The 19,535-nt window shown below is 44.0% G+C and overlaps 1 protein-coding gene across 1 annotated transcript in view; it reads right to left on the bottom strand.

Moving 5' to 3' along the window:
* The window catches only part of LOC142302100 (NXPE family member 3-like), a 127,843-nt gene that overhangs the window by 7,213 nt on the left and 101,095 nt on the right, over window positions 1–19,535 (bottom strand). The window contains exon 5 of the mRNA XM_075343180.1: window positions 15,487–15,702. Within this exon, the coding sequence (XP_075199295.1) occupies window positions 15,487–15,702 (216 nt within the window). The remainder of the gene's footprint in view (window positions 1–15,486; window positions 15,703–19,535) is intronic.

The raw sequence follows: 19,535 nt of genomic DNA, 5'->3' as shown, positions 1-19,535 counted from the left end.
CCTGAAACCAGAGCCAGGCAAGGTTGATGCCATCACCTCCTGGCCTACCCCCAAGTCAAAGAAGCAGGTGATGTACTTCTTGGGTACGGCACGGTACTATAGGAAGTTCGTTCCTAACTATAGTGCTCTTGCTAAGCCATTGACGGACCTCATCAAAAAGAAGCTACCGCAAGTAGTCACCTGGACAGATAGATGACTGTGAACAGTCCTTTAGAGCACTGAAAGCTGCCCTCGCCAGTTCCCCAATTCTACAAGCCCAAGACTTCACCCGACGGTTCATAGTTCAGACAGATGCCAGTGCATTTGTCCTGGGTGCAGTACTCAGCCAGGTAAATGGGGAGGGAGAAGAGCATCCGGTGGTGTTTCTCAGCCGCATGCTCTTATCCCGGGAAGTGGCCTACGCCATTGTGGAGAAGGAGTGCCTCGCCATAGTGTGGGCCCTGCGCAAGCTGCAGCCCTACCTATATGGACGCAACTTCACCATAGTAACAGACCACAACCCTATCAGCTGGCTACACCAGGTGGCCGGCGACAATGGTAAGCTACTGTGGTGGAGCTTGGCACTACAGCAGTATGATTTTACCATTCAACACAAGAAGGGTGTTGAGCATGGCAACGCTGACGGGCTGTCCCGGCAGGGGGATGCCAGCGAGGTAGCCTTAGGAGACGATCGGCAAATCAATCTCCCATGCTACCTCAAAAAGGGGGAGGTGTCATGTAAAACTCTGGAAGGGTCCTCACCCCCCTCTCTGCCATCAGCCACAGATCGTCATGATGATTATCTGATCGGCCTGAAAGTTTAGGTATTTATGACTTTGGGTGATGGTAGAACTGCAGCCAAAGGATGCATAGAAAGACATCCCTTTGTTCTATTGGAGGGAAAAACTTCTAAAAACCGTTTTTAAGCGCTACAATAATGCTAGAAAAATGAAAAGCATATTGCCAGAATCCCTGTGGCGCGCTGAACCCAGCGCACCGTTTAGCTTCACGAGAAGATCGCTGGTAGCGCAACAAATGAGTATTGGCCAGTAAAATCATGCTACATGCGTTGTGTTTGGAGTCTATGTAAATGTAAAATCGAGATATAAAATATGACGCTAATATCTTTCACATGTGTGGCCCAGGGGTAAAGATATGTCAAAAACTAGAATTAAAGAACTTTGTGACAATCTCGGCAGAGCCCACAAGAGACTGTAAAATGAGGTCACAGAGAGGGGGTTACCTAAAGGCATAAGAGCGACTAGCTCCTTGCAGGGGTGAGTCAGTACTGGAGGGCATCAGTAAGGGTTATGCTGGCCGATTCTACCATCTTCTTCTCTTGGAGTCCCTCCACTCCCTAAGTTTGGACGTCACATCTATGGCACGAGTTTAGTAAGTTTCACGTTTATATCTTTTATTTTTATGTAACTGTCTATACTGTATTTGTATTGTTCCTTTTTGTAAATTCTTGTATATTTTTTAAATACTGCCTATTTTCGGATTAAATATATAAAATGTAATAGTTTCTTTCCTCATGCTTTATATATGAATCCAAAGAACCCGAAGGGCCTTATGCTATCTGAAACGAGTCCCCAGCTATCCCGAAAAGCTGGGTGGTGGCAGCGTAATTGTTATATCATAGAATTATTGGAGTGCTATCATTAAGGGTTCCAAGGTATATATATATTCAATTAGCGGGAATCGGGGATATATACATTTACCCTTGCTGTGAGACTTCCAATATTTGGCATTATTAGCTCAGCAGCCTCATTCTGTTCATTGTCCTGCAGCACCAAAAGTGGCCTGCTGGCAAGAGGGGCGCTAGAGAGTAGTCGTGGTTGTGACAAATCAGCGAACAGCTGCGGGATATCTGAGTGACTCCCCTGGCTGTTCATGACAGACGCTATTAAACCATCTCTACATTCTTTATGGGGAATCCAGCTGTGTGCGACACAAGATGTTGTGTAGCTACTTTAATTTTGAAACAAGAGAACAAGAGTAGAAATGCTTCAAATATTTTTATTATTAGTAATAGTCATAAAAAAAGGGGGTACAAAGAGGGTCTATAATGACCAAGACAATTTCAATATGGCACAAGGTGGGGACCTAGATGTAAAAGGTAGGCAAAGAACACACGGACAGTCAGCTGCACTTCACAAGGACTGTGAAACATTCATTTGCCAAAGACACAGCCATGTGAAACAGTGAATTGCTACTAAAAAAAGTACTCTTTCAGTGTCGCCATAAAGGAGCATTCACAGGAACACATGACCATGTCAAAGGGCAAAGCCAGGGGGTCAGCAAAAACAATAAATATGCATCATCACCCCAGTAACATGCATACAGAGTGGAAGTAAATAGCCAAAAAGTCAAAGAGACAATCAATCACTGTGCATAGAAAAACTGGAGCAGAGAAACATTATTGCACATAGTAAGTGCAGAAGGGCTGACCCACCGTGGATTATAACTGAACAAGATCAGAAAAGTGCTGTGAGAAGTGCAGGCAGGTCCGTGGGTGACAGGGAGCGTTACCCCAAGCACAAGACTCCGACGTACGTTTCACATTCAGTGATATCTTGCTTCATCAGGGAGTGGATAATGGCACAGCAGGGCTGCTTTAAATAGCCCGAGTTCAGCTGTGTGGCGTCACTGATCAATAACGGCGCGTGCGCGCATAGCGCCACTCAGATCCAGGGATTCCCACCGGCCGTCATGACGTCAGCGCATGCGCGGGAGCAGGGACGCGTCTCCAAAGCTCCCGGGAATGCGCAGAGGCCAACAAGGGACGGCCAGGGGGAGCCGGGCCCGCAGCGCGACGCATGCACGCGCACATCAGTGAAATAGATCGACAGATACAGATCCAAAGCAAAAACAGTAAGGAGAATAACATGCATGTAATAGACAGATGGAAGAATAAACCCATTATAGGAGTAAATCCTATTATATCTATTGCAGTAATCAGAAGTTGGATCCATGATTCATATATCGGTGTCAAGATGATATTCAGGTTAAGACCAGAAAATGGGCAAAGCGGATGAGGTCATAGCTGTGCAAATAAGATAACAAGGGGAAAAAAGAAAAAGAGAATTAATACATTAAAAATAAGCACTAGAATCATATAAAATTGTAAAATAACCCCTATTGCCAGGGGAACACAAGGTGACATCAGAGAAAAGGGGCAAAACTCAAAGCCTCATTGAGGCCAGCTGGGGCAACTGTGCCAAGAGTCACCATCCACCTGGTCTCACGTTGGGCCAACCTCTTTTTGATGTTGCCGCCTCTGATACCACCATGGACGACCTCAATACCACGGACTAATAGTGATTTAGGGTCGCATCCATGGTGTATCTTGAAATGACGCGGCAAAGTTTTCAGGGAGGCAACATCATCCACCGTTTGAGCCGCAACAATGTCGCGCACGTGCTCTCTAACGCGGATGCGGAGTTCACGGGATGTAAGACCGATGTAAATTAGTGAACACCCGCAAACCGCGTAATACACTACATTAGATGTACCACATGAAATGTAGTCTCTAATCTGAAAATTGCGTTTACCGTCCGCAGTTGAGAACACAAAACTGCGCGACACATTACGGCAAGCCAAGCAGTGGCCGCATGGGAAGCAACCCATGCGAGGAGACACAGAACCAAGAAAACCGGATGTAGGCGGGACATAGTGACTATGAACTAGTATATCCCTTAAATTCGATGACCTTCTAGCGGTCATAGGTGGAAAATCAGGTAGTGAATCCTTGAGAGTAGGATCAGTCCTAAGGATGGACCAGTGTTGATTGAGAATGGCTCTGATGTTATGCCATTCACTATTATAGGTTGTAATAAATCGAACACAAGGTCCATCTGAGGAACGATTTTGTCTTGAAAGGAGTAGCTGAGACCTGGGAGTGTTTTTTGCCCTAAGGTACCCCCTCTTAATGCTGCGGTTGCTATATCCCCTTTCACGGAATCGCGACATGAGATCTGCGGCTTGCTCCTCGAATTTAGCATCCGAGGAGCATATCCTCCTCATCCTCAGGAACTGTCCGGTAGGGACAGCGGCAATAGTGGATGGGTTATGGGCCGACGAGGCGTGAATAAGCGAATTGACAGATGTGGATTTGCGGTAAACATCTGTTTGAATCAGATTATTATCGTCCACTTCAATCTGTACATCAAGAAAGTCAATCCGTTTGGTATGATATTTATAGATCAATTTAATATTAAAAGGATTCACGCCCAGTCGACCAACAAATGACTCGAGCTGCTCCGCCGTACCCCTCCAGAAAAATAACAAATCATCAATATACCTGAGCCAGCACTGCACCTGGGGAACGGCCTGGTCGCCCTCGTCGCCAAAAATTAATCTCTCCCAATAACCAAGGAAGAGATTAGCGTACGAGGGCGCACAGGCCGCACCCATCGCAGTGCCGCGCTGCTGCAGGTAAAATGAGTTCTTAAAAGTAAAAAAATTATGGGTAAGGATATAGCGGAGCAGCTGGAGTATCAGATCACACATGTCGCCGTCCAGACCGGAGGTCCCGAGGAAGAAGTGGACAGCCGCAAGACCATCTTCATGGCGGATGCAGGTGTACAATGACTCCACATCCGCCGTTACGATCAACATGTCTGATTCCATGTAGATGCCATCAATCCTGTTGAGCACGTCCGTTGTGTCTTTAAGATAGGAAGGAAGTGTCTCGACCAAAGGTTTTAGGTAGAAGTCTATAAACTTACATACCGGGTCACACATTCCCTCCAATCCAGACACAATCGGACGGCCCGGCGGATTGGTGGCATCCTTGTGAATCTTGGGGAGCAGATAAAAAGTGGGCACCTTAGGGTATTTTACCAGAAGTCCCTCCAGGACCTTCTTTGTAATAAGGCCATCATCCAGTGCCCGTTCCAAAATCATCAGAAGATCTCTGGAGAAGGTATGTACAGGGTTGTAGTCAAGTTTTTTGTAGGTATCTTTGTCCCTCAACTGACGGAAGGCCTCTTTCTCATATCTCTCAATAGGCCAAATTACAATGTTTCCCCCCTTATCAGCTGGTTTGAAAAGAACGTCTTTCCATCCTTCCAGTTGTTTCAGGGCGGTCCTCTGTCGGAAGCTGAGATTATCATTGTGGCGCCTTGACGATAGTTGAATAAAATCGTCAACCACCAGCTTCGTAAAAATATCGACAGAGGGACATAGCGACAAGGGGGGAAATCTCACAGATCTTGGCATGACAGAAGGTGGAAACCTACCTGCACCATCAGAGGATTGTTCAGATTGAAGTTCCTCCAGAATTGTTAGGGCCTCTCTCTCTGCACGACTATCCAAGCCAAAGGTTGGTGCACCCCGAGCATGCAGTTTCTTGAGCACCAACTTCCGAGAAAATAAAAATAAATCCTTCATGGCTGTAAAAAAATCAAAAGAATTAGTCGGCGAGAAAGAGAGACCCATGGAGAGAACCTCAACCTGAGCCTCGGATAGCGCATGTGTAGACAGGTTGATTACCTGTAATGCTCTACTGTCTTTCTTAGATGTTTTCTGTGGAGCCTGTTTAGTGGCTCTCAGCCTTGTTGTTATGCCAGCCGAAGAAGAGTCAATTTGAGAGTTATTGGTGACCATTCGCCCAGGAGGCCCAGCCTCATCGGAGGAGATGCCAGACATAATAGAGGTGGATCGAGACCGTGACCCTGATTTTGATCGGTACTTAGACCGTGACCTATAGGAGGGTTGTTGCCATCTATAAACTTGATTCAATTGTTGGTCACGTAAGTCTCTTTGAAATTTTTTTAACTTGAACGCCTGCAGCTCCTTCTCCATTTTCCCAAGCTCCAGGTCAATATCATTATTGAATTTAGCCAAGGCCTCAACCGATAGTTTAGATCTGATGACTTGAAGGAGTTCCTCCATTTCTTTTTCCATCTCTCCAATGGAGGAGCTGTTATGGTCACTCAGGAGCTGTAAAAAGCCCCTGGAACAAACACTGGATAACTCCTCCCATTTGGCTCTAAAGGAATCACATTCAACAGGAAATGAGGGGAACACCTGTATACGTAATCCCCTTGGGATAAGATTTTTGGATATATACTTGTCAAGAAATGCCCGGTTCCACCAGGTCTTAGTTCTGCGTCTCAGAAGTTCCCTGTACCGGGAAACTGCCTCTTTAGTATTGATGTCACCAGCAACCTCGTCACCATTGTTGCCAGCCACTTCAAGTGCCAGGTTAAGCTGTGAGAGCCAGGCATCATCGCGGGCCCTAAAATCCATCTTACTTGTAAAGAAAACTGTGGAAACCACAGAAACAACAATTAAACACAGAATTTCCATATGCATAGAAAGAAAGAAGCAAGGTGGATCAAGAATTCACCACCCAACTTCAGAGCTACTCAAATAGCATTTTGAAACAAGAGAACAAGAGTAGAAATGCTTCAAATATTTTTATTATTAGTAATAGTCATAAAAAAAGGGGGTACAAAGAGGGTCTATAATGACCAAGACAATTTCAATATGGCACAAGGTGGGGACCTAGATGTAAAAGGTAGGCAAAGAACACACGGACAGTCAGCTGCACTTCACAAGGACTGTGAAACATTCATTTGCCAAAGACACAGCCATGTGAAACAGTGAATTGCTACTAAAAAAAGTACTCTTTCAGTGTCGCCATAAAGGAGCATTCACAGGAACACATGACCATGTCAAAGGGCAAAGCCAGGGGGTCAGCAAAAACAATAAATATGCATCATCACCCCAGTAACATGCATACAGAGTGGAAGTAAATAGCCAAAAAGTCAAAGAGACAATCAATCACTGTGCATAGAAAAACTGGAGCAGAGAAACATTATTGCACATAGTAAGTGCAGAAGGGCTGACCCACCGTGGATTATAACTGAACAAGATCAGAAAAGTGCTGTGAGAAGTGCAGGCAGGTCCGTGGGTGACAGGGAGCGTTACCCCAAGCACAAGACTCCGACGTACGTTTCACATTCAGTGATATCTTGCTTCATCAGGGAGTGGATAATGGCACAGCAGGGCTGCTTTAAATAGCCCGAGTTCAGCTGTGTGGCGTCACTGATCAATAACGGCGCGTGCGCGCATAGCGCCACTCAGATCCAGGGATTCCCACCGGCCGTCATGACGTCAGCGCATGCGCGGGAGCAGGGACGCGTCTCCAAAGCTCCCAGGAATGCGCAGAGGCCAACAAGGGACGGCCAGGGGGAGCCGGGCCCGCAGCGCGACGCATGCACGCGCACATCAGTGAAATAGATCGACAGATATATCTGGTCTTAACCTGAATATCATCTTGACACCGATATATGAATCATGGATCCAACTTCTGATTACTGCAATAGATATAATAGGATTTACTCCTATAATGGGTTTATTCTTCCATCTGTCTATTACATGCATGTTATTCTCCTTACTGTTTTTGCTTTGGATCTGTATCTGTCGATCTATTTCACTGATGTGCGCGTGCATGCGTCGCGCTGCGGGCCCGGCTCCCCCTGGCCGTCCCTTGTTGGCCTCTGCGCATTCCCGGGAGCTTTGGAGACGCGTCCCTGCTCCCGCGCATGCGCTGACGTCATGACGGCCGGTGGGAATCCCTGGATCTGAGTGGCGCTATGCGCGCACGCGCCGTTATTGATCAGTGACGCCACACAGCTGAACTCGGGCTATTTAAAGCAGCCCTGCTGTGCCATTATCCACTCCCTGATGAAGCAAGATATCACTGAATGTGAAACGTACGTCGGAGTCTTGTGCTTGGGGTAACGCTCCCTGTCACCCACGGACCTGCCTGCACTTCTCACAGCACTTTTCTGATCTTGTTCAGTTATAATCCACGGTGGGTCAGCCCTTCTGCACTTACTATGTGCAATAATGTTTCTCTGCTCCAGTTTTTCTATGCACAGTGATTGATTGTCTCTTTGACTTTTTGGCTATTTACTTCCACTCTGTATGCATGTTACTGGGGTGATGATGCATATTTATTGTTTTTGCTGACCCCCTGGCTTTGCCCTTTGACATGGTCATGTGTTCCTGTGAATGCTCCTTTATGGCGACACTGAAAGAGTACTTTTTTTAGTAGCAATTCACTGTTTCACATGGCTGTGTCTTTGGCAAATGAATGTTTCACAGTCCTTGTGAAGTGCAGCTGACTGTCCGTGTGTTCTTTGCCTACCTTTTACATCTAGGTCCCCACCTTGTGCCATATTGAAATTGTCTTGGTCATTATAGACCCTCTTTGTACCCCCTTTTTTTATGACTATTACTAATAATAAAAATATTTGAAGCATTTCTACTCTTGTTCTCTTGTTTCAAAATGCTATTTGAGTAGCTCTGAAGTTGGGTGGTGAATTCTTGATCCACCTTGCTTCTTTCTTTCTATGCATATGGAAATTCTGTGTTTAATTGTTGTTTCTGTGGTTTCCACAGTTTTCTTTACAAGTAAGATGGATTTTAGGGCCCGCGATGATGCCTGGCTCTCACAGCTTAACCTGGCACTTGAAGTGGCTGGCAACAATGGTGACGAGGTTGCTGGTGACATCAATACTAAAGAGGCAGTTTCCCGGTACAGGGAACTTCTGAGACGCAGAACTAAGACCTGGTGGAACCGGGCATTTCTTGACAAGTATATATCCAAAAATCTTATCCCAAGGGGATTACGTATACAGGTGTTCCCCTCATTTCCTGTTGAATGTGATTCCTTTAGAGCCAAATGGGAGGAGTTATCCAGTGTTTGTTCCAGGGGCTTTTTACAGCTCCTGAGTGACCATAACAGCTCCTCCATTGGAGAGATGGAAAAAGAAATGGAGGAACTCCTTCAAGTCATCAGATCTAAACTATCGGTTGAGGCCTTGGCTAAATTCAATAATGATATTGACCTGGAGCTTGGGAAAATGGAGAAGGAGCTGCAGGCGTTCAAGTTAAAAAAATTTCAAAGAGACTTACGTGACCAACAATTGAATCAAGTTTATAGATGGCAACAACCCTCCTATAGGTCACGGTCTAAGTACCGATCAAAATCAGGGTCACGGTCTCGATCCACCTCTATTATGTCTGGCATCTCCTCCGATGAGGCTGGGCCTCCTGGGCGAATGGTCACCAATAACTCTCAAATTGACTCTTCTTCGGCTGGCATAACAACAAGGCTGAGGGCCACTAAACAGGCTCCACAGAAAACATCTAAGAAAGACAGTAGAGCATTACAGGTAATCAACCTGTCTACACATGCGCTATCCGAGGCTCAGGTTGAGGTTCTCTCCATGGGTCTCTCTTTCTCGCCGACTAATTCTTTTGATTTTTTTACAGCCATGAAGGATTTATTTTTATTTTCTCGGAAGTTGGTGCTCAAGAAACTGCATGCTCGGGGTGCACCAACCTTTGGCTTGGATAGTCGTGCAGAGAGAGAGGCCCTAACAATTCTGGAGGAACTTCAATCTGAACAATCCTCTGATGGTGCAGGTAGGTTTCCACCTTCTGTCATGCCAAGATCTGTGAGATTTCCCCCCTTGTCGCTATGTCCCTCTGTCGATATTTTTACGAAGCTGGTGGTTGACGATTTTATTCAACTATCGTCAAGGCGCCACAATGATAATCTCAGCTTCCGACAGAGGACCGCCCTGAAACAACTGGAAGGATGGAAAGACGTTCTTTTCAAACCAGCTGATAAGGGGGGAAACATTGTAATTTGGCCTATTGAGAGATATGAGAAAGAGGCCTTCCGTCAGTTGAGGGACAAAGATACCTACAAAAAACTTGACTACAACCCTGTACATACCTTCTCCAGAGATCTTCTGATGATTTTGGAACGGGCACTGGATGATGGCCTTATTACAAAGAAGGTCCTGGAGGGACTTCTGGTAAAATACCCTAAGGTGCCCACTTTTTATCTGCTCCCCAAGATTCACAAGGATGCCACCAATCCGCCGGGCCGTCCGATTGTGTCTGGATTGGAGGGAATGTGTGACCCGGTATGTAAGTTTATAGACTTCTACCTAAAACCTTTGGTCGAGACACTTCCTTCCTATCTTAAAGACACAACGGACGTGCTCAACAGGATTGATGGCATCTACATGGAATCAGACATGTTGATCGTAACGGCGGATGTGGAGTCATTGTACACCTGCATCCGCCATGAAGATGGTCTTGCGGCTGTCCACTTCTTCCTCGGGACCTCCGGTCTGGACGGCGACATGTGTGATCTGATACTCCAGCTGCTCCGCTATATCCTTACCCATAATTTTTTTACTTTTAAGAACTCATTTTACCTGCAGCAGCGCGGCACTGCGATGGGTGCGGCCTGTGCGCCCTCGTACGCTAATCTCTTCCTTGGTTATTGGGAGAGATTAATTTTTGGCGACGAGGGCGACCAGGCCGTTCCCCAGGTGCAGTGCTGGCTCAGGTATATTGATGATTTGTTATTTTTCTGGAGGGGTACGGCGGAGCAGCTCGAGTCATTTGTTGGTCGACTGGGCGTGAATCCTTTTAATATTAAATTGATCTATAAATATCATACCAAACGGATTGACTTTCTTGATGTACAGATTGAAGTGGACGATAATAATCTGATTCAAACAGATGTTTACCGCAAATCCACATCTGTCAATTCGCTTATTCACGCCTCGTCGGCCCATAACCCATCCACTATTGCCGCTGTCCCTACCGGACAGTTCCTGAGGATGAGGAGGATATGCTCCTCGGATGCTAAATTCGAGGAGCAAGCCGCAGATCTCATGTCGCGATTCCGTGAAAGGGGATATAGCAACCGCAGCATTAAGAGGGGGTACCTTAGGGCAAAAAACACTCCCAGGTCTCAGCTACTCCTTTCAAGACAAAATCGTTCCTCAGATGGACCTTGTGTTCGATTTATTACAACCTATAATAGTGAATGGCATAACATCAGAGCCATTCTCAATCAACACTGGTCCATCCTTAGGACTGATCCTACTCTCAAGGATTCACTACCTGATTTTCCACCTATGACCGCTAGAAGGTCATCGAATTTAAGGGATATACTAGTTCATAGTCACTATGTCCCGCCTACATCCGGTTTTCTTGGTTCTGTGTCTCCTCGCATGGGTTGCTTCCCATGCGGCCACTGCTTGGCTTGCCGTAATGTGTCGCGCAGTTTTGTGTTCTCAACTGCGGACGGTAAACGCAATTTTCAGATTAGAGACTACATTTCATGTGGTACATCTAATGTAGTGTATTACGCGGTTTGCGGGTGTTCACTAATTTACATCGGTCTTACATCCCGTGAACTCCGCATCCGCGTTAGAGAGCACGTGCGCGACATTGTTGCGGCTCAAACGGTGGATGATGTTGCCTCCCTGAAAACTTTGCCGCGTCATTTCAAGATACACCATGGATGCGACCCTAAATCACTATTAGTCCGTGGTATTGAGGTCGTCCATGGTGGTATCAGAGGCGGCAACATCAAAAAGAGGTTGGCCCAACGTGAGACCAGGTGGATGGTGACTCTTGGCACAGTTGCCCCAGCTGGCCTCAATGAGGCTTTGAGTTTTGCCCCTTTTCTCTGATGTCACCTTGTGTTCCCCTGGCAATAGGGGTTATTTTACAATTTTATATGATTCTAGTGCTTATTTTTAATGTATTAATTCTCTTTTTCTTTTTTCCCCTTGTTATCTTATTTGCACAGCTATGACCTCATCCGCTTTGCCCATTTTCTGGTCTTAACCTGAATATCATCTTGACACCGATATATGAATCATGGATCCAACTTCTGATTACTGCAATAGATATAATAGGATTTACTCCTATAATGGGTTTATTCTTCCATCTGTCTATTACATGCATGTTATTCTCCTTACTGTTTTTGCTTTGGATCTGTATCTGTCGATCTATTTCACTGATGTGCGCGTGCATGCGTCGTGCTGCGGGCCCGGCTCCCCCTGGCCGTCCCTTGTTGGCCTCTGCGCATTCCCGGGAGCTTTGGAGACGCGTCCCTGCTCCCACGCATGCGCTGACGTCATGACGGCCGGTGGGAATCCCTGGATCTGAGTGGCGCTATGCGCGCACGCGCCGTTATTGATCAGTGACGCCACACAGCTGAACTCGAGCTATTTAAAGCAGCCCTGCTGTGCCATTATCCACTCCCTGATGAAGCAAGATATCACTGAATGTGAAACGTACGTCGGAGTCTTGTGCTTGGGGTAACGCTCCCTGTCACCCACGGACCTGCCTGCACTTCTCACAGCACTTTTCTGATCTTGTTCAGTTATAATCCACGGTGGGTCAGCCCTTCTGCACTTACTATGTGCAATAATGTTTCTCTGCTCCAGTTTTTCTATGCACAGTGATTGATTGTCTCTTTGACTTTTTGGCTATTTACTTCCACTCTGTATGCATGTTACTGGGGTGATGATGCATATTTATTGTTTTTGCTGACCCCCTGGCTTTGCCCTTTGACATGGTCATGTGTTCCTGTGAATGCTCCTTTATGGCGACACTGAAAGAGTACTTTTTTTAGTAGCAATTCACTGTTTCACATGGCTGTGTCTTTGGCAAATGAATGTTTCACAGTCCTTGTGAAGTGCAGCTGACTGTCCGTGTGTTCTTTGCCTACCTTTTACATCTAGGTCCCCACCTTGTGCCATATTGAAATTGTCTTGGTCATTATAGACCCTCTTTGTACCCCCTTTTTTTATGACTATTACTAATAATAAAAATATTTGAAGCATTTCTACTCTTGTTCTCTTGTTTCAAAATGCTATTTGAGTAGCTCTGAAGTTGGGTGGTGAATTCTTGATCCACCTTGCTTCTTTCTTTCTATGCATATGGAAATTCTGTGTTTAATTAGCTACTTTAATTTGTAGCTCTGTCTTAGAACATTACTACAGAGTAGAGCAGTGACTGCCAATATATTTATGGTCTAAGGATGGTCTAGAAGTAGTTTTATACATTTTCCAGCTCCAACCGAATAATTAGGCGTAAAGGTGTTTACAATAATAAGATATTGGATTTACTAATACACTTCATTTAACAAACGTGCCCTGATCTGAAGATACTTGCATTGATCCAGAGGACTGGACTCAATCTTGGGGTCAGCTTGTGCTACTTAGGACATTAATGAGAGGCTGGGAGTTGCTTTGGCCAGAGCTGCAGACATGTGATACTAACATCCATCATCTGGAAGAGTATAGGCTGTGACTACAATACTATACCGGTAGGAGATACAAAAGCTATAGGCCAACCAAAGGTTGGGAGACAGTGGGTATCGCCTGGTACGGGGGCAGTAAAACTACCGGTCCTGGTTTGGGATCTCGTGGACTGGGGGCATCTCATTTTAGCCCGGAGTTGCTGGAAGATTGTGGACAGAAGAAATATAAATAATTGCATTGTTAACCTGCCTGGGTGATTAATATAACCCCCATTCTCAGATCTTCCCATGAAGTTTATTATGAAGTTCTATATCTTGTTGTTTTAACCCCTTGTTAACATCCAACATACGTGTACTGCGGATGTATGGAGCGGCTCGGGAGGTGAATCTACTTCACCTTTCGGCAAACCGATCAGATGATATTGGATCCGGATTGGACATCACAGGACCCTCGGGGGTTCTTTAGTTCAATAAAGACGGAGTCACTAATTGTGTTGTGTTTTGTTTCTAATAAAAATATTTTTATATGTGTTTTTTTTTTATCTTACTAGAAATTCATGGTGGCCATGTCTAATATTGGCGTGACACCATGAATTTTGGGCTTAGGGACAGCTGATAATACACAGCTGGCCCTAACCCCATTATTACCCAGTGAGCCACCCGGCACTAGGGCCGCTGGAAGAGTTGGAACAGTGCCAGAAGATGGAGCTTCTATGAATAATCATCCCATACTGTAAAATTTGAAATAATAGAAATATAAACCTAGATGGTTGAATTGCTGTTTTTTGGTAACTTCTCATGAACACAAAATAGAGAAAAAAAAGCTGTATGGACCCAAAAATTATGGAAAAACTATATCTTACCCCAGAAAAAGAGAAAAGGAGGAAAATACAAAATTGAAAAAAAATTAAAAATATCTGCATTGAGAAGGGACTAAACAAAATGTTCCAGTATTTATTGAGGTGGAGAATTGCTCATAGCATTCAGAACTTGTTGGTGGATCTCACTAATTGCAGCAGAAGTATTGGACAACCTTGTGTCTTTGGGTTTTCCTGATTACTACAAATCATGAGATTTTAACTCATTCTACACCATAATATTAAAAAACACATTAAAAGGGGAGACCGGAGATGATTTGAGTTTTAGAACACTGATCCAACATAAAGTTCTTTCCCGTTTATGGGCTAATGTACTAGGCTTTCAACTCTCAAAATACTGAGTGTAAAAAATATCTGTCTATTTATCTATTTACCCTCTATCTATGCACAGAGCCTGTCTCCTCTTCAGCTTTAGACTCCTGCAATTAAGAGACCTTTGGTCACATGACATGATGTCACAAAGGTCCTTTAGTAGTCTTATCGTCAGGATAGAAACACTGGGGCCGCTAGGACAGTGGGGGCCCTGTGAAATTGTTCAGTTTTCTCTCCTTTCTCCCTAATGCCAGTCTGTCTGCTGTTCAGTTTATTTAGACTTTTGCAATTAAGAGACCTTTGGTCACATGACATGACATCACAAAGGTCCTTAAGCAGTCTTATCATCAGAATACAAACACTGGGGCCACTAGGAGATTGGGGGCCTTGTGAAATTGTCCAGTTTTATCTTCCTTCTCCCTAATGGCAGTCTGTCTCCTGTTCAGTTCATTTAGACTATTGCAATTAAGAGACCTTTTGTCACATGACTGTGAAGTAATTAAAGGTCCTTAAACAGTTAACCTCAGAATACAAATGTTAGTGTCCCTAATAGAGTGGGGACCCTGAGAAATTGCACAGTTTGACTAGTCCTAATGCCGACAATGACTGTAACTAGGACTTATTTTTGGAGTAGGGCTTATATTTCAAGCATAGTCCAAAAAGTCTGTAAATCATGCTAGGGCTTAATTTTGAGGTAGGTCTTACTTTTGAGGAAGCAGAGTATTTGTTCTGTATCCTCTTCTGGGTGTTCACTTCACATCTGACTTTTCTCCAACATAGAGTTAGTGGGGCCAATGAGCAGAGACCCCCTTATCTTTTGAATGTCGCTTCTAAAATGGCTGAGAAATTTCTGAGCTATGTTGAGTTCCTACTAAAATTAATGAGAAGATAATACAAGTGGTGAATGAAGAGAGGCACTCAGTAGCTCTCAGTAGTACTCTTGCTTGTAATTTTAAGTACCTAGAAGGCCAGGAACAAGATTGGTAATTAGAGTAAATTAATTATTTCATTACACTCATTAGTGTCACAGGGGCCTCACCTAAACCATTGTTCTCCCAGCCACTTGATGGGGATCCTAGCTGTCACCACAGGAGGTCTTACAAACTCTACCAATGTTTTCCATGGAAGTGAGAGCACCACTAATAATGTATTTGTGTCCTATCCTTAAAAAGATTAATAGGATATTAAGTCATAAAAAAATATGGCTCTTACTAGGTATGAACTTCTCCAGGTACTCAAACCACTGCCGCAGAGTTGAGTCTCCAAACATTTGAATGTCTTTCCCCCTAAGACAGTCAAGGGCAGCCGAAGGCTGAGGAAAATGATGTCCCTTGCACACTAAGGATGTCCAATAGTCTTCATAATAGAATCCCGATGGTTGGGAGGAGTTTACTCCAGGTCTACAGGTGGGAAGTTTGGAGATAAGATCTGCAAGACAATGGAATGACCAAGGTTAAGAGATGAGGTAAAGTCTACTCACGTCAGTAGAACTATGGTGTAACCATGAACTACGGTGTAACCATGGCCCTCCTTGATTCATGGACCCCAGGGAATCTCTCCAGATTTTTCTTCTGTGGTGGGACCATAAAGTACTATGATGACCTACAGAATTTATGATTTTTTCCAGGTGTGGTGGACTTAGTGTCAGTAACAAGCTAACCCTTTGGCTGACGGGACCTCTTGACACACTCCCAGTATGAATTTGGCTTTTGGAGATACTAAATGTTCCTAAGGCAGCATAAACAAAATAGAATGGGTCACACTGGCCAAAATCTAGGGCATCCCATCCATGATTTCTATAAAAAGACCAAACATCATACTGTATACTTGAGAGGCCTTATCAATATATGCACTCTCAGGATATCTCAAGATAAGACAAGGTGCTGGTGGACTAACCACTGGTAAGTATATTCATGCCCACTGCACATTCTTATTTCATTCTTGCAAACAATGGTATTTTTTTATTAAGCAATACAGGTGAGTATAGGTAATAGGCGACTTTTGAAGAACGTTTCGACTGCTACTGGTCTTGGTCACAAGTTTACCCATAAATGGTCCACAGTGCCACATTGTCGATACATGGATCCCACTAGTAACATAACTTCTGCCCCATACTTAGGATGCATTACGCATGCGCTTGTGTGTGATATATTCCACCGCAGGTTACCGTGGCCACATAGACGTGCTCACGCCTCTTACACGGCGCCTTATCTTTTGTGCGGTCAGGTCTACTATTCAGTACTTCTTTACGCAAGCTCGGGCCCTCACGTGATACATGGTGCTGTCATTTAAACCATAATCCCCGCAGCACCCTCACCATACAGCACATCAGCTATGGCACGAGAGTGCCAGCACACCTGTTACCCTAAGGTAACTGAAAGGTCGCTCATTGTCTATACTCAACTGTATTGTTTAATAATAAACACTATTGATTGCAAGAATGAAATAAGAGTGTGCAACGGGCATGAATATACTTGCTTGAATGGCGGCCAGCAGATTGACAACCATGAAATTTGGGCCAATGCCTCCAGGTAATGATTCAAAGACTACAGCCACATCTTTATTCATATGTAAAAGCATAATAAAATTGGATTGCAAAATATTGACATCTAGAATTACAAAGTTTTAAGTCAATATGGTCACCTGCATAGTATACAAACTGAAAAGAAAGCACGCCACCCCCAGCAGAAGAATAAAGGAGAGGCTGGTGGCAATCGTAATTTGTGTCTTTGGTTTTACGAGTACATGGACAATTGGCATAACGAGAAAGGTAATAGTTTTGTAGATTTAAATATAGCAAAACAGTGTGGTAGGATAGTCTCATAGAGCAGTCTGCTGGATGTTTTCTGGTAACCACTATTCAAGGATAACGCCTCCACAGGAGAAAAAATCTAATTATCTACATAATTACTCTCATCAGCCTGAACAGAATAGCCATTGTCACCCCAGTCCACCTAATTACTTACAAATCAAAAAGTCCTTAGATGGTGAAAGCTAAATCACCATAAAGAAAATAGTGACATAGACAAGAAGTGTAGATAAAATATCAATTTTTATTGGAATTACATTAAAACCAAGTCAAGAATATAAAATTACAACAGGGATATTCCAAATAGCAGCAGAAAAAATGAACAAGCAATTAAGACCAAGTATACCACTATGGGTCATAGCTGCCTGCCGCTTACCCCAACGCGTGCCCCCCTGAGGAAGTTTCTACGGACAAAACGCGCGTCGGGGTCAGCGGCTGGCAACTATTTCTGACCACCCACTAAGGTATCTATCTAATTATATTTTGGGATTGATCTATAGATATTGCACTTGTTTTCATTTCAATATACTGGGCCGCTTGGGGAACTGTTCCTGCACTGACACATTTTACTCTAGGAGTACAGCCCCCATAATCCTTACATCACTGCATGCACATCCGTGCAAGCTCTATTGATTACCTATAGTGGTATACTTGGACTTACTTGCTTGTTCATTTTTTTCTGCTGCTTTTTTGAACATCCGTGTTGTAATTTTCTGTTCTTGACTTGGTTTTAATGTAATTCTAATAAGTATTGATATTTTATCTACACATCTTGTCTATATCACTATTTTCTTTATGGTGATTTAGCTTTCACCATCTAAGGAATTTTTGATTTGTAGGCTCACACATGGTGAACATGGTGATCAATAATGGAGTTGTTTGATAATTGATTGTTTCTATCTAATTACTGCCTTCACAATCACTCCTTAAGACACTGGGGGGTGGGGTGCTTCCCTAGGAGCACTAATGCATACCAGAACTGCTGACAACGCACCCATCAAACTCATCCAACCATTTCCGTCTTATACGAGGATACCTCCACTACTAATGCATCAAGCTAAGAGTGCCCTCTAACTGACTCTCTGACTAACCTGAGAAACTAAAGACAGCAGGTAAATAACAAAAAAGGAACACGGAGTGAAATGGCTAGTTAGATGCTCCATGCTCATCTGCAGGAGCAACTGGATCCACTTGTGGGTCTTTATCATGTTTGTATTTGGATCCACGTCAGCAGCACTTCTGTCACTTCCACATCTTTGCCGGCTGAAGTTGACCAGGCTACGGATTTCCACTATATAGTGTTACATGAGGGACACACCGTGTTACCATCAGGACACCCAACCATCGATGCTTTACCCATCAGCTGTAGATACCAGTCTAATGTATGAAACTGGTGTAAATGTAATTTTCATGCTCTATAGTTTGCCATTTGAGTGCGTAGTTTCTATTAGTTGGCATTCTGATAGAACTATAGATGCTAAATCTACCTTTCCCTCATTTCCAAGCATGTATTCCACCTGTAACAGTGCAAAGGTTTGCCATGCATGAGCAGGAAATCAGCCTCACTCTTGTGCCTGTATACAGTTTGATAAACATGACAAAAGAAGAGGGGAGAAAAAGATCTGTCTCCGATTCCTCTAGAGATATAAAAACCTGCCGCCACTTCCTGTATAGAAACATCATCACTTCCTGTAGAGTCGAAGACACGCCTCCACTTCCTGTATAGAAACATTGTCACTTCCTGTAGATAAACAAAGACACACCTCTACTTCCTGTTGATAAACAAAGACATACTTCCACTTCCTGTAAAAATAAGACACACCTCCACAACCTTTAGAAAAATAAATACACCTTCAGTTATTTTAGATAAACAAGGACACACCTCCACTTCCTGTAGACAAACAAAGACATACTTCCACTTCCTGTAAAATAACAAAGACACACCTCTATTTCCTGTGCAGAGACAAAGACACACCTCTACTTCCTTTAGATTAACAAAGACACACCTACACTTCCTTTAGATAAACAGATACACTTTCACTTCCTGTAGAAAAACAAAAACACACCTCTACTTTCTGTTGAAAGAAAATTACAAAACCTCCGCTTACTTGGGCTCTTCCTCTAATGAACATGTTGGAACAAACAATTGGCTGCAGCCCAACAGAGTCCATGGGCTGTCTCCAAGATTTGAACCCAGGACCTCTCTCACCCCAAGTGAGAAGCCTACCAATAGCCCAACGAGGAAAAGTCAAACCTCCACTAACTATAAATAAACAAAGACACATCCACTTCCTGTACAGAGACAAAGACATGCCTCCACTTCCTTTAGATAAACAAATACACCTTCACTTTATAGATAAACAAGGTCATACCTCCACTTACTGTAGATAAACAAAGACATACTTCCACTTCCTATAAAAAGCCAAAGACACACCTCTAGTTTCTGTAGAGA

The sequence above is a fragment of the Anomaloglossus baeobatrachus genome, chromosome 4 (assembly GCF_048569485.1).
Source record: "Anomaloglossus baeobatrachus isolate aAnoBae1 chromosome 4, aAnoBae1.hap1, whole genome shotgun sequence".
Classification (NCBI taxonomy): domain Eukaryota; kingdom Metazoa; phylum Chordata; class Amphibia; order Anura; family Aromobatidae; genus Anomaloglossus; species Anomaloglossus baeobatrachus.
The sequence above is the reverse complement of the archived record's forward strand: the minus strand, read 5'-3'. Positions and strand labels throughout refer to the sequence as shown.